General features: G+C 38.5%; 1 protein-coding gene across 1 annotated transcript in view; it reads right to left on the bottom strand.

Moving 5' to 3' along the window:
• Nucleotides 1–16,334, bottom strand: part of SLC35F1 (solute carrier family 35 member F1) — a 248,110-nt gene that overhangs the window by 35,783 nt on the left and 195,993 nt on the right. The window contains exons 4-5 of the mRNA XM_048065495.2: nt 6,086–6,245; nt 619–775 (exon numbers count right to left, since the gene is read on the bottom strand). Of these exons, the coding sequence (XP_047921452.1) occupies nt 619–775; nt 6,086–6,245 (317 nt within the window). The remainder of the gene's footprint in view (nt 1–618; nt 776–6,085; nt 6,246–16,334) is intronic.

A 16,334-nucleotide genomic window follows, 5' to 3' on the forward strand; every position in this document is an offset into this window, starting at 1 on the left:
GCTACCTCCCAGATCCTAGGCCTGCAGATGAGGTGCTCATTAGGTGCAAGTGGATATAGATATGACTCAGAAGATCCTAAAATCCATGTCACAATCTTCTGAGTACTAAATACTTCAACGTGAAAAGACCAAATTTTTAAGAATGTTTTCATTATATCTGCCGTATCATAATGTAATTAATTGCACAGAGCAAACCAAACAGCAAAATACCTTCTGAATATGTTTTCTACCTGTTTAGAAATCTAAGTGATTTTGCAAAAGTATGAAACAGAACTTAGTGAGTTGTAGAGAGTTTGCTGTTCGTAGACCAGACCAATGTGAAGTATTCACTTGTCTTCAGGCAATAAGATGGTAGGATGTGTCTGCTACTCCTCCCCCACGTGTGCCTACTTGAGGAAAATAGTGCTTGAAACAGAGTACTAAGCTACAAATTTGTGTAACTGTATTTGTACTCAAATACAACTACCTCAAATATTAAAAACAATGCAAATTCCAAAATTAGCAGATACCTAGTCTCCACAGGAAATGGCTACCTTTGAAGAGGGGGGTACAGTACCTCAAAGGAGACCACAGCTACACTTATTTGAATGACCTTGGAGCTCAAACCTGCTCACTTACAGCTGAATTCCACTGAAGAAGGAGCCAAAGAGTCCAATCATGCCCAGGAACTCCACTCGACTTAGATTTCGGACGATGTATTCCTCACAAACATTCGAGATGCCGTATAGTGTTGCTCCACCCAATACTAAGAGATCCCCTATTAGTTTATTTTCACCTAGAAATAAACAGGGGGAAAATCAGAATGTCCCAAAACAATGACCTTTTGTCTAGAACTGTTGCAAGTTCTGCCCCATAGGTTAGAATCCTCAGACACTAGGTAGCCCATATTTGGGTCAATAGGCTGAATGCAAATGTTTTGTCATTAAAACAGTTTTCATTCAATTATCCCAACAATATCTAGCAGAAGTGAATGGAGAGCATTATCCTTGCCGTGGATAAGAGAATCTGAAGGATAAGAACATGTTGTAAAAACTAAAGAAACCATGTGGTACTCTTTAGTGACTAAAACTTTTTATTATTATCACATATTTTTCCAGATGTCTCAGCTATATAGAACAGTTTGCATCTTATCTTGAAATTTAAGCAAAAACAGGTCTAGTATTTGGATAGGAAAACAAGTGAAAAATTCTGTGTACCTGTGAAATGAATGAAGACATCATTACAACCCCAAAAGTGACCTCATTCTCACATGAAGCCATTTGACAAGAAAGAGAGAAGGAAGGATGAGGTATAGACAGGGTGATGATAATGACAGAGATTTTTAAAGGAGGTTCAATTAACATAGCAGTACCTAATGCATAAAATGAACAACAAAATCTATTTTCAGTACCTTCAGGTGTATATAATAACTAACACATTGTGTTATCAAAGAATGTTTGAAACCTTTCTACGTTTTGGAGTCTTTTATTGCTTGGGGACAGGGTGAGCTGCAGAGAGATTTGATCAAGATCAAGTTTCAGTTTGAAAACTGAGGCCCAAGTTTTGAAGCCTGATACATGCAATTTCCTCTGTTGAATGATTCCTACAAGAGCTACAGCTTCACAAAGCTGCCAGATATTGCCGCAGAACCAGAGAAATCCAGAAGAACTGGTTATAAAGGATTTTCCTTTGACAAGGTTCAGTAGGAATCCTGAAACATTAGACTGCATTTCTTTTGAAAGAAACCTTGTTTTCCTGTAAAATGGCTCAATTAATTTATTGATTAACAAAATACACTTTGCAGTAAATAAAAATGGAAGGAAAACATTCCTACTGGTTCAAGGTGATCTTTTCAAAATTTTTCTTTGTGGTATTCTTTTAAACCTTTGATTTTCATTCCAGCTCACAGCTCTGAAATTTCCAGTGAGGAGGAATTTATGAAAGTAAGAACAGTCATAACAGGGCAGACCATAAAGGTTCATTTATTCCGTATCCTGTCTCCAACACTAGGTATAAACATCAGAAAAGTACAAGTTGCTTAGGGACAAATAAGAACAGGGCAAATATTTAACACACTCCCACTCTACGATATTTTTTGACTCAGAGATGTATCCTCTGTGTATTTAGTAAATGCTAGTATTTACTACATTTCTCTTTCATGTACCTCCATTCTCACTGAATTTCTGTTTTGCAAGTAATTTGACTAACAGCAGATTTATATTTGACAATTTATCTTTTTAAGATCCGGTACTTTCCTTTTACCCTTTTGCAATCAGCCACAGAAGATGCCCTTAATTTAAAATAAACACTGGCACTTTATAAAACCTCTTCTTACCCCTGATGCATTCCATGTTCCACAGTGGCTCTAATCACCCCTCACTGAGCTCACTCATTTGGTATTTGTTACAACTACTCACTGGCACTTTGGGGAAGTACTGCTGAAAAAGCTTTTGACCTTAGAGTTTGTCTGTGCTGAACTGCTGAGACAAAAATATCATCCTTTGCGTGTGCGAGGCAAAGACAACTCTGAGGCTGAGCGTTTTCACGCAAACAAGATGGACCCAAGCACCACCTTGTGATGGCTCTCCCCAGACCTCACTCGTGCTTGGTGAGCCTCAAACTTCAGAGCTTTCACAGATGAGAATGCCAAAATCTGGTCAGAGCAGTGGTATGACTAGCCCAGGAGCCACCTCTGGCATGGGGAGCATAGGCTGCCTGAGGGAAGTGTAAAGAAATAGGGAAGCACCGAGTGCTTCTCGGCAAATTAGGGATTTTCTGAAATTGAAGTTGCATTAGACCATTGAACTTATTAGATCCTGATGGATTTTCTATTAATTTGTGTAAAGTCTTTTTCAGACCATGTATTTTTGACCTCTGCAACAGCCCGTGGCAGTAACTTATGCAGCGTAAGTATGCACTATTAAAAAGTACTTTGTGCTTTTAGCTTCTCAGCCTGATACCAAAATCATATTGAGCAGCCCATAACTTCTGTGTCTCAAAAAATATTTAAGAATCACTCTGTATTTACCTTCTCTATAGCACTGAAGACTTTATGCACCTTTACCATATCCTGTCTCTTTCTTGTCTTTTTTAGGGCTTGAAAAGTCCCGCTCTGCCTATGGTCTCTTCATTCTGAAGTCATTATATGCCCTTGAACAGATTTTTCACCTTTCTCCATTCTATGGGCTTTTTTTTCTGTTCATTTCTTTTTGAGATTAGATGACTGGATTAAAACATGGTATTCAAAAGGCAAGTGCATCAACACTTTATACAGTGGCATAACAACATTTTATACTATGTTTTTTGTTTCTTCCCTAGTAATTCTTAGCATCTAGGTTGTCAAATGCTTTTTCTTTGCTTCAAGAGGCTGACTTCGGAATTTTCCCCCAAGACTAACATATCCTAACAGAGATATTTTCATGGCTATTTTCATGGCTGTAAAATCCACATGCGTTTGCTGTTTTTATTTCTAAGGAAATACATATCAACTTCATAGGGGCACTCTAAAGACATTTAGGGTAATACAGTTTTACTCGACCAATCTAATGGCACTGGTCATTCTTCTGAAGAAACACAAGCGCAAATTGCCAAAACAAGCTTTGCATTATTCATTGTTAGGACATTGGATGTTCTGTGAAAGCAGAGGTCAGACAGTCCAGAGAGGAGTTTATGTTTTGGGGAGTAGTTATTGCATTGAAGTTTAACACAAATAATTTATATTTGAATTATGTTCTGACACAATCGCTTTTCAAACCCTATCTAGGCCACTTTGCCACATTTTTACCTTACCCTGCAGCATTAGAGGTGGTTCTCTTTGCTTTTGATTATAACTACTGATGATTATAACACCTAAAAATCAGACTCCACGTCCCATTTTAGACTAAACACTGACGTTCAGAGACTGTGGTCAGCTAAAGCCCTGAAGTGCTTTGAAAATCTGGATGAAACATTTAGATCCCTGTGACTTAGGCCCTTGTGTACTACAGGAGCACATGTGCCAAGGTACCTTGGGGTAATAGGTCAGAAAAAAATGTTATTTTAAGGTTTACTTGGCATGTAAGGTGACAATGCACCAACTACTTGGTAGTAATTGCTTTGCCCTTCAAGAAATGTGCAAAACACAAGTCAGGGTAAAATAAAAAGAGGTAAATTATCGTATATTTACTGAAAGGTGAGACCATGCCTGCAAATTATACCTAATTCTTGCAGACAGTTTGGAAAATACCTGTTAATCTCTTGGTGATGCATTTTAAATCCATGTTTCCTTGCTGTACTGGTTTGCAGGCTAGATTGCTGTATGTGGTGGATGCCTAGCAGAGACTTAGGGCACTTCCAATGTAGTAAATACTAGGGTTAACAGGGGCAAACAGGTGTCAACAGTTCTTGTCCTCTAAAATATAGAAATAACAAAACAATTGAGTGAGGACTAATGCAGATTCATTGTTTTTGGTGTATTCCTTTCTTTTGTTTGCCCAGTCTTGAGAAATATCATATAAATGGCGTGGAACTATTTAATGATGAGTTTCTTGAAATCTTTTTTTTGCTGCCAGTATTTATTTTATTTGCATTTTTTTAATGCATAGCTTTACCCTTTCAGCCAGCTCAATCAAAACAGTTTAACTATTTTATTCTGTTAAAGAAAATATAGCAATTTGGAAATATACTTTTACATTTTAATAACACCCTTCTGCCACTTAAAAAAGCTGCAGTCTCTGTCATTTGTGGCTTTCTACTATATTTCTTCTCTGGGTGTAGAAATAAGCGCAAACAAATTTTCATACGTAGGTTCAAATTAAAAGGCAATAAAGTATCTTAGCAGATTTTTCTGGACATATTACATAACAGCTATACCCCTGCTTTAGTAATGAATATGGCAAATAATATCTAATTATTGCAAGTAGACTGAAAAATGTCAGTGTTTTTCAGTCTGTTCCTTGTCCACCTTTCTGCTGAAGTCCATTGCCTTACAGGCTACTGCTGAACCACAACTCACCTGCCCTAGCATGTTACTCTCTAAATTATAGGGACACAGGATGTTTCTCCCAGAACCCAGTGTTGAAATCCCAATCCTTCTGAAATCAGTCATTCCTAATGCAGCTTTGGTTTGCTAATTCCAAAGTACAGAGTATATTCTTTCATTTATAGGTTGGACAGAGCTATTTCTGGAGGATCGCAATGAACTAAGTCTTCAGAACAGGGATAAAAGTGGGCAGGAAGATATAGTGGGTACTGTCCCAAACTTCCCTGTTTTCTTGAGTAGCATCCTGGCAAATGCAGTTCTTAGAGCACTTGCATTTGTATTCAGAAAGAATTTTAAATCCCAGTGTATTATGTTCAGCTCACTATTCAGTGCTTTTAATTAAGAATGAAAACTGTGCCTAATTGACAATCTCTGAAAAGAATTTCTATCCTTCCCACATCATTTGGGTTGGCACTAGAAAAATCAATGTGACAGAGGAAGTTGATCAATGAAATCTAACTCTGTCTAGTCTGCATTAATAGCCACACACACATTATTTGTTTGATGCCACACATAAAAAAGAACATTTTGTACACAAGAAGGTGCTTTGCAGTGATTATGTGGGCAAATCCTAAACCTTTACTCTGAGAGTGTGTGCATAGCCCAGTTGGTACAGTCAGTATGCAGGTTAGGTATCTTTTAGTACCTAACCAGTGACCTTGTCTCTGTACAAAATAGGGAGCAAAGTTGAGAGGTAGGCATACACAGTGGACAGGAGAGGTGGTACATTCAAAGATACAGCCAACTTGGAAAAGAAGCAACTGAGGTTTGTAGTCAAACAACTATGTCTAAAGAGAGTGAAGCCACAAGAGTTTAGCATGTCCCCCCAGCTGCATGAAGAGTGATATACATTGCAGACACACGGCAAGTCCATTTACAATAGTGCTGACTTCTGTTGACCCATTTTTGTTGTCTGTCCATTCCGAAAAAAAATGCCATTCACCCCTGAATGGTGCAGTGCTTTGGATCCATGAACACACAAGATTTCTCTCCAATTTCCCCTTTTCTTTGTCCTGTTCTGAAATGTTCTGATCAACAGTTTTTCTGAACAGAACTTGGTAGTACAACACACCCATTATTACTCACCTGCTCCTTGCTGTCTGCCAACAAGGACATCTGCTCCTGCCATGCAGCCCATGCCCAGAATGCAGACCACGATACCAATGAAATGTACTGCCTTGTATCGTACCAGCAAGAAGAACCAGGAGAGCAGTATCACCACCGGGATGACAAAACAATCTAGGAGCTGTCAAGAAAGAGAAGAAAGAACAAAACAAAACAAAACAAAACGAATCAACCTGCTAACACTTTACCCTAAAATGCCAGGGTAGGTTCCAGAAGACAGGAGCAGGTTATTTATTTAGTAATAGCAGATACCAGATGGAAAATACATTCAAGTGCTTGTGTCATCCAACAGGCAGACAACAAGACTATATTGTTCATGACTATTCCACTAATTCAGGAGAGCTATTAATATAGCTGTTGTAAGACCCAATAGAACTGCTTTGCTCTTTGTTTCAGGTGCATATTCCAAATCCATGGGAAGGAAATCTGGGCCAGGAGAGTGACACGCTATTTTCCATCTGGTCTCCACCTCTGGTGATTAAGGGACAGATACTGAGCACACTTTTCCTGCAGTCTAGACATATGCTTTGATTCAGTCATTTCAGGTCCAATAACCAGGAATGTTCATAACACACAGATTTTTTAAATCTGGCCATCAAGGGATTTCTGCATGCAGAATACATATGAAAAACCTGTCCCCTGTGGGGACTGTTAGCTCCTTGGAAATATAGTCCCATATGTCTCTAAAGGAAAAAAATAAATAAACACCTTGCCTGCAGTGCAGGAAGCTCAATCTTTTTGCCAAGAGACCTTGGGTAAGAGCTTTCTCAAAGAAGTGTTATGAAATACAATCTTTAATGTTTCTTTTCAGAGATACCCAGCAGTAAACCCAGAGAACCCGTGACAAAATAGAAACAGAATTAAAGAATTAAAATTACCCATTAAATTAAAGAATTAAAATTACCTGTGATTAAAAAGAAAAAAAAAAGATAAAAGAGAAACATAATTTCTAAGATGAAATTGTATTTTAGAAACTACCAGGAAACAAAAATCCTGAGTAAGAACTATCCAAAGAAACTTGAATTTAAGAACCCACTTCCCACTGAATCCCACTCCTAAAGGCATACAGATGTTGAGATTCTGTTGACTAACAATGAGATTTAACAAATTGTGTGGCATACGCTACTATTCAATGCCAGTTGGTATAGCAGGAACCAGATCTATACGGTTGCATCTCCTTCCTAATGAAAAGTTTTGTCTTAAAAAGTAATGTGTCTGTAGTTCTGGGAAACTCTTCTGGATTTTGTGATCTTGATTTTAGATGATGCAATTTGTTTTTTCTTCTCTTTGAGCCTATTATCTGATGTTTGTTCTCTCTGTGATTTGCCACTAAGCACACTAAGTACTATCAAATAATGATCATGCCCCTTTCAACTTCTTTGTCTGTTCATGGGATTATCTGAAGAGAAACATAATTTTGGATGATTTGAAGAATTCAGTGATTAGAAAGTGTACCTCTCTTTACATGAGAGCTACCCACATCATAAGTACTAAATTTAAGAGTTTAGCAAAAAATTTAAAGCTGACTTTCCCTGAAACTTTGCTTGAAAAACAAAACTATGCGGTAGAAATGCATTCTTTGAAAAGATTCCTCAGACAATCAGTGCAACAGCCTTCAGAAAAGAAAGGGTTCACGAGCAGGACCACACAAGCTCTCAGGTGGCTCAGGCAGTCCCAAAGCACAGCAGAACTGATGAGGAAAAGTACAAATTGGAAAGGACCAAGCTGAAAGAGTGTTCTGCATTGAAAATGAGAGCTAATGATCTAAAAGGCATGACAAAGCCATTTTACAGTGAAAATTGCCTCCAGCAGTCCTCACGATGCAGTCCTTTACAGACCAAACACAAAAAGGAGCAACGGCTGAAAGGCCATCATAAATTGTACGAGTTCCTTGGTTTGTACAGGAAATCTGCTTTGCCTCTGAAGAGCATATAATGTATACAGCATACAACAGACCTAACACTCAATATCTTTTTTGTTTTGTAAAAACACACTTGAGAAACATAACTTATACACTAGAAGTTTTTTGTTTGTTTGTTTGTTTGTTTTTTCATAGACAATTTGCAGCCTATTGGAGTAGTGTTTTCCTGCTGTGACCTTATCTCTCACTGAGGGCTCTTTTCCATCCAGGCCTGGATAAAACAGTGGCCAGCTGAATTCTTCTGACAGCCAAGCAACTGTGGTCTTCTTGGTGGCCACCACTTGCCCTGGGAGGCTCTCCTCCATGGCTGTGCACTTTTTCACACAGAGAGAGGCCGAGTTGCCCTGGTGTGCCCACCTAAGCAGCTCTTATGGCCTATGGCCCAGGTCTGACAAGAGCCCCAAAACCTGGACTTCAAGGACAAGCTTCAGAAATTTGAAAACACAGAGGTGTTTTAAGAAACCACTTATAACCCCTCCACTAACAGTTACTAGCTCCTACTGAAAAGTCAGTAAGTGTCTGCTGGTTTTATTTTGTGCAACCATCACTAGGCCAAACATTTGATTTTGCAAAATCAGGAGCTCCAGTCACTTACAAAAACAGCTTTTAAGAAAAGATTTAAGAATATGAAGACATCAACTTTCAGCTATTAACTACTGTCTTTCAAGAGACACGGGGTGATTCTGTGGATATTTTTAACCCCTAACATCTGGAAAATAGCCCTTGGTGACCCTCACACAAAGGACATGGCACTATATGTTCATTGTGGGCAGCAGCTCTGTTCTGGGTTGATTTACCTACTCTGGGCTAAGCACACAAAAAGAACATTTCCTTGTGAATATGAGGTATGCATTAGGGTGCTTGTGTGATTTCTACAGCCAGTTTTAAAAATTGTTTCTACCTGCAGCATGTGTATTTCAACATGCAAATTCCAACTAAGAGTCTTTTTGAGGAAGATTTAAAAAATCCCTCTCATTCCATGAATATTTAAACACACCTATGCTTTCGAGTATAGAAGATGTCTCTTTCAAGCACTAACTTCAAGGGAAGCATGAACAGAACCTGCCACAAACAGGTAATGCTGACATCAGCTTGAAAACGTACGTCCCTTTGGGACTAGTAGTCCAAGGTCTGACCCACAAACTGCTATTTGCAATACTGCAGCATTAGCAGATATAAACAATGAATGCAGGTAATGTCCATTGACATTACATAGTTCTTGAATTGTGCTCAGTTTATACCTGTAATTAAACAATGGGGTAGACAGAATACCTTACTACAATATGAGCATTAAGATAACCTAGGGTATATTGCTTAACTACCCTTCAGGTATAGCTTTTCATTTCAGTTCTTCCAGACTGAATTCATTCTTTCTTTTTTCCTCCGATAAACCTGTCTAGCAGGAGAAAAAATGCACATATATTCTACAGACAAAAGATGTGCCATCATGGATTACCTGATGTGTGATAAGGCTTTCTTATGCTCTTTGTTGCTTTTTCTTCTGTTTGTTATTAGTCTTTTCAGCTATTAATAAAATACATTATACCTAATTGCTATTTTTCCAACTATAAAGCTTTTATAATAACTAAGAAATTATGCTTTGCTTGAATTTCATTCACAGTACATAAAGGTCAGTCATTTACCAATATTTCACTAGGAATCATCTTCTGTATTTTCCTTCTTTTTAATTGCTTATTCAAAGGTACTGAATATACCCTGTCATTATGTTAAATTAATGAGTGACCTGATTTTAGTCAAAAATACTATTTTAATCACACAAGTTTTCAGATCTCACTGAACTAAAGGAAAACATACTTCTTATTTTGCCATGGAAATATATTAAAACTGAAATCAAAGTGTGGTGCAGACAGCTTGAACATTCTGTACAAGGGGAAGCAGAAGAACAGCTCTTTGCTTTGACCCTGCCATATTTTTCTGTGGTTTCCTTTACTAAGAGCTCTGAATTGGGTCACTTCAGAAGGCAGGATATAATAATCTATAATCTATTGATATATCATTCTACTGCAACTACCTTTTATTATAAAAATGCTGTGTTGCTTTAGAGATTGGAGTCTTATTTGATTCTAAAAGATATCACACTGCCTCTGAGTCTGTTGATATACAACATCAAAATTATTTTCTCTGATTATTTGTTAAAGTACACTCACTTCATTATACTTGTGACTCACAAACAAATACTCTCTTGCTAACAATAAATACCCAGTCTCTGATCTCACAAATTCGGCATGTGCCTGCACGTACAGAGCAAGAACGTGCTGCTAGTGGTTGGAAAGGAGAGCTGGCAAGCTTTAGAGAAAAGGTCTGTAGTACAGAGGGTGAACTGCTGATCTGCAGCAATATCAAAAAAGAAAAAAGCTGGTCAGCAAGCTTCCTGTGGGAGTAGCTGAGCTGAATCTTCCTTTTTAAACATTCATTACTTTTTTTCCTCTGGTTATAAGCCCTTTTTTTTTTTTTCACATTAGGGGTTTCTCATTAGTGCTGCCCTCAAACTAATCATGCAGAGAATCAGCTGCACCCTCCATTCAGCTGGCTCTCCAGAGCAGCGAGATCAAGGAAATCAGTGTCACAACCGCCCAGCTTTGTATTGTCAAGTAGATGTGGTGGCTACTCAAGTGCAGTATGAGAACTGGTAAGTTTAATACAATGGCAAGTGCTATATCCAGGAAGAGATGCACCTTCTGACACATATTTTGCTTTTCAGTCAAAGGAAGAAACGGTTTGCCATCCACTCCAGCAGTCTCTCTGTTCCAGTTTTCCCACTGCTTTCACAATACCACCCTCTCTTGATTTCACTCTATGTTACACGTGCACAGAACCAGCTGAGACGTGAAGCCTCATGGAGCTGGCTGCCAGCTGCCAGGGGAACTGCTCAGCAATTATGCTGACCTGAAACCAAAGCCTTTTGTGAGGAAGGTGTGGATACTGGTGATGTTTCTGACAGATTTATTTTAAGCAATTCAAAAAAGAAAGAGCATTGTTTTTACCTTTTGTTTTCTGTTGTGTTTCTACTTGTTATTACAACTTTACTGCTTTCCTGAATGGTTTTATATAACTACAGAATTAATTTTAAAAGTGTTAATGCTTTCATTAAGCCAAAACATAGGATACTGTCAGTAGATAGGTTGGTGAAAGAAACCATTAACAATGTCATTTGTTTACAAAAAATGTAAAAAAGGTTTATTTTCACGACATGGAAGAAACAAAAGCCATAAGACTCACCTCCCAGTCTGAAGCCTCTTTAAATTAATATTTGGCCCACAAGATCTCTTAACTAGTTTTCTTTGGGCCACATGACTGGTGTTTCTATAACTGTTCTCATCAGTTCCTTTAATTCTTTTCCAGGATTTTCTTTTTTTCAACGCAGACAGTGAAACTCCCTCAAGACTTTCACTAGTGAAAGAACTTCACCTACACCTGCCTTGCATGCACTAATACCTGAGATGAGGATTATTATGGCTCCAGCTTTTTGTGTACATAAAAGGAATTCATCGATGTCTTGCAGTCATTTTAAGTAAAGAGTGGTGGTCACATCCAACCCACAGTTCCTCTACTATTGATCCTTTATGTGCACACTCTTTACCACCAGCATGAATAATCTCATCTTGTCTCATTATTATATATATATTAGGACACACCTCTTCATCCTTTCCCCTCATAACATGCACTCTAGCTATGCTTATGCGTGATCTGCTCAAATACCACAGTGAAGGAAGAGTACAAACGAACTGGCTACTGAAATGGCATTTCCTTTATCCAACTTCCTCCTCTGACTGTAGCCACCACTGGCAGAAGAAGCCATTTTAATCCTAAGAAGCCATTCTCTCATTCTAAGACAGCAGACAGCTGCCCCAGCAGTCACATACTTCTGCAGAAAAAAACGTCTTCTGCTTTGCTTCCCTCCAAGTAAGAAGACTGAATATGGGCTTTGAAAGCCATTTTCTCAAGGTTACTTATTAGTAACCTCTCTGTGTCACCAGCTGCTGTAAGCTATGCAGAGGATTAGATCCTGACATGGCCTAGGAAAAATCACGGATGTCTCCCACAGCAAATACTCTGCTTTTGTATTTCACCTGCAAGAATATGCAAAATAGGCACTGAACGCCAAAATCTCTGCTTTTGTAATGGGCACAGCTTCACTGACTTTAATGAGATTTTGCATATTTATGTTAGTGAAAAGTATGGCTTGGGGTGAAAGGCAGGAGCTCTGGATACCTAGAGTTAAACTTACTCCAAAACCATGTAGAGAGACTGAAGGGGGCTGGTTTGTGAGCTATGGGTTTGTAACAGTTAAAAGAAAAGACAGAACAACAACTCAAAATACGATAAAAAACAAATGCAAGATACACCCCACAGACCCTCACAGTATAAATGTATGGTAGGCACAACACCATTCTGCAAACCCGATTAGCATTGCACTATTCCCTCACTGCCCTGAAGCAAAACAGGAAAATATGGTCAATCTTACATGCATGGGATGCGGGGAGGAAGGGAGGGAGTGGAATTTCTCTCTGTTTCTGAGATATTTTACATTAGTGAGCGCTGGGCAAGGTGGATCAACAGCTTCAATATCACAAATCCCCTGCTCATCACCTCCCAGATTTGCTTCAAAATTATCTCAAACCTTCTGCCTCAACACACATTGAGTCCCCGGGGACCGAGAACAAAGCAAAGCCTATTGCCAACCAGCACTTCTATAATAAGCACCTACCGCTGACTTCTTTCCTTTTCTGGTGGCAGTTGTTGAGGTATGAAAACTGCCACAGGTAATTGGAAGTATGATGTACTGCTGAGGCTCACAGTGATCTAAGAGTAGCTGAGAACATCAGCACCGAAGTTTTATCGTCTGTCTCTTGGTGTCTGTAAATCCCAGCTTTTACCACCTTTGTTTTCATCATGCCAATCAAAAGCTTGATTGCCCAAGGAATAAATTACCACATAAATCACTGTTTGGAAACATTGCCCTGTCTTTGACAATGCCTTTTTTCTGTGACACTGGATGCATATTCCACAGTTCCACTTTGAAAGACATTGCACAAATAGTCTGGATGATGTCGCAACACAGAAAAAGGATTACAGTACCACTAGACAGACCAACACAACAGTGTAATATGCAGGTGAACAGAATAGTGTATTTGCAGAAAGGAGAACTAATTACTGTGAGGACAAAGAGGGAATAGGGAGAGGACAGTCTTCCTCATAATGCAGCCTGATATGATGAGAAAACTCTTATATGGAAGCTATGGTTACAAATGTCGAAGTCCAAGCATAGTTTCAAAAAACAAAATAAAATATCTAGATCTAAATAATTGCAAGAACTTCAGAATCTTTTAATTCCCTCTGGGGTAACTAATTTTATTTGCTGCATAAAATATGTCTCTAACAGTAGTTATAACATCCTTCTAAAATAGTTATTAAACCTTCCACAGGCCTACATCAGAGTTGTGTTAAAAACAGTTAGGTCAAATGTGGAAGGCATTACCAGAGGCAGTGCTGGAATGTAGGTGTATAGCTTTAAAATAAATCTACAGGATCTAGTTCTAGTATACAAGGGACTGTTTACTGCACTTCTGCAACTGCTACTACCGATGTTCAAGAAGACTGCAAAATCTAGTGCAAGTTAGATCAATTACATCAAAGAGAAAATAAAAATAAAAGTTTTTGGCTACCTGGGAATCAGGACAAATGCACCCAAGAGCATTAAGTGTGGCCGATCCCTGGCAATTATTGAACTATGTGTTTTTGGAAGTCTAAGTTAATCCCTGGACAAACTACTTCACTTTTTACATGGTGTATAATTAGTCTTCTTTAAAGCACACTTTAGAAAACAGTCTTCACTTACGAGGCTGGTATTCTGAGCATTTTCCTGGATGTGGGATGGTTGAGTTTTAGTCCCCCCCGGGTGAGATGGAATTAACTCAAGCCCCTTATGTCAGCTACTGTTTTAACAGATATGACTATATGTAAACAGTGGCTCTACCCTTGTAATTTGGAAAGCACTCCAGACTTTTTGTAAGCACTTGAGGCATGCTAAGATCATCTCTAATAAATTGAGTTCTTCAGGTTACTTTGATGCAGGAATACTTAGCTTTTGAATTTTAAAATGGGGGCAGGTGTTTAGGTAGCAAGATTCATCAATACAGAAGCACTCTACGTGTGCAATGAGTGAACATGAAGCTACAAAAAAAGAGCAACCTGAGAGATTCAAATGCAAGTTTTCACATCCCAAGAACATGCTCTCAGCACCATGTTAGTATACACAGATCAAGGGATGCTAGCTGTCCACAGCATTTTAGATATATAAAAAATTAGGTACCTAAAGGCTACCTTGGATTTTATCCTTAGCTGAAACCTTGGAGTCTGAAATGAACAATGGATTGGTATTCAATTTGATTATTTTATGTCACAGTTTATACGTGAGATTTTTTTTTTTTTTTTTTTAAGGAAAATTTTGCATTTCTAGGCTGTACAGTTCTGTTTTCATCTCATGGTGGAGCTGAGTGCCACATTCTCAGACAATAATTATAGAGTAACCAAGGATTTGAAATAAACAGAAGTACATCTAAAAGCAAAGGTCAGGTACCATGTAAATCTCTGACTTATGCCTGTGTATCCTTGCTTGCTGTGGTTCTGAAGGAAACTGGTGAAAGACTTATAAGAAACTTTATCAGAAAATTCTGTTTTCCCAACTCAAAATCTCTTAAAGTAAAATTTAAAGTAAAGTTTAGGAAAGATTTGGGTGCAAAATAGCAGGCAGAAGTAGAGCACCATTTTCAGTCTTTCTCTGCAACCATGATGAGATAATGTCTAGGGATGGAGGGGGCAGGGTTGTGAGATGGAGTTAAAACCAGAAATATTGACACTACTGAGTTCAGAGCTACTTGGCTAACAAAGTTGTTGAGTGCTTGGAGTTATATAGTGAAAGCAGAATTGCAAAACAATTGCAATAAAGGTATATTTTTACAGTTAAACTTTTAAACTTTGGCTTTTAGCTGGGAGCAGCTTGATATTTTGTGCCTAAAAGCACCACAAGTCCAGTACGTTCACATGTTAGTTTTGGATGATGGAGCAGAGATATCATGTGGAAAAGATATATGCTGTAAAACTGATTTCCTGCTGAAATGGTCCATGTACCACCACTATAAAAACACTGCAAAATTTCTCATTTATAAATTTCAATCTGTTAATAAGTCTAAAAAATTAAGAACTCTTATTTTCTCCCCATCAAAAAAAACTTGGTGCCTGTGAGCATTTATGGCCTCCTACAAAGTGCTCTGGCAGGATGAGGTCTTTCAGAAGATCCTTTCAATAGAGTGGTCTTGTTTGCTTCTTCAGAAACCAGATTCTAGGAACAGCTGGCTATTTTACATCTTTTACTTTCCATTTCATACCAGTTAGACTAATGTTGTTTCAGGCTGAATAATCTCCTGAGCTCCTTCTGTTTCATCGCCAGGTGAAATAGGGTCTTGTTTGTCTACAACTCACCAAACATGTGATTCAACATTTTAACGTGTTAGCTCATACTCTAACCATTCTGACCATGTCTTGAGGTTTCTCTATACTTAGAAGCCCATTCAAATTATGGTATGAAGTGAGTTTAAAATGCAGCATATATTCCTGACTCACTCCACATGTATTTGAGCAATCCAGGACAGCTGTGGGAAAAGGAGACTTTGCACTCCTCACTCCTGGAAAAACACCTGATGACATTTGATCTTCTACCTCTTCCCTCTTTCCAGCCATAGGGGAAAGAGAACCGAGTTCTGTTGCAAACTTTATGTGGAAGAGGTCTAAATAGGAGACGAAGCTGCCTGTATCGTATGACAGTTCTCATCTTCCATCCTTCCTCTCTCTCAGGGGCTCATTTCAGCTAACAAATTCAGCTGAGACATTGGTAATGCCCTTAAACTGTCCTTTCATGGATGCAGCCAGACAGACCTCTGAAACACGCTTGTTGGTGGCTGCAGGAGATGGGATTTGATGACCTAGATTGCCTTGCTGAGGCCATTATTCCTACGTGCTATGAGTGAACATGCAAAAGAAGAAGTTCAGCTTTTGCTTTTCTATTGGAGGCTTTTAGTAGCTATAAAATCAGACAGTATTCAGTTGGATTTATGTTTTACTCTGTACTGACTAATCTGATGCGGAACAGTGTTAAAAGTGTTATTAAATTGTCTGGGAATGTTTCAAAGAATTCTCAAACCATGACTCCGATGGTAGAGGCATTTGTGAATATTTAGATTAGATTTTAGATTCAGATTCCGTGGATTT

This window comes from Anser cygnoides, chromosome 3 (assembly GCF_040182565.1).
Source record: "Anser cygnoides isolate HZ-2024a breed goose chromosome 3, Taihu_goose_T2T_genome, whole genome shotgun sequence".
NCBI lineage: Eukaryota > Metazoa > Chordata > Aves > Anseriformes > Anatidae > Anser > Anser cygnoides.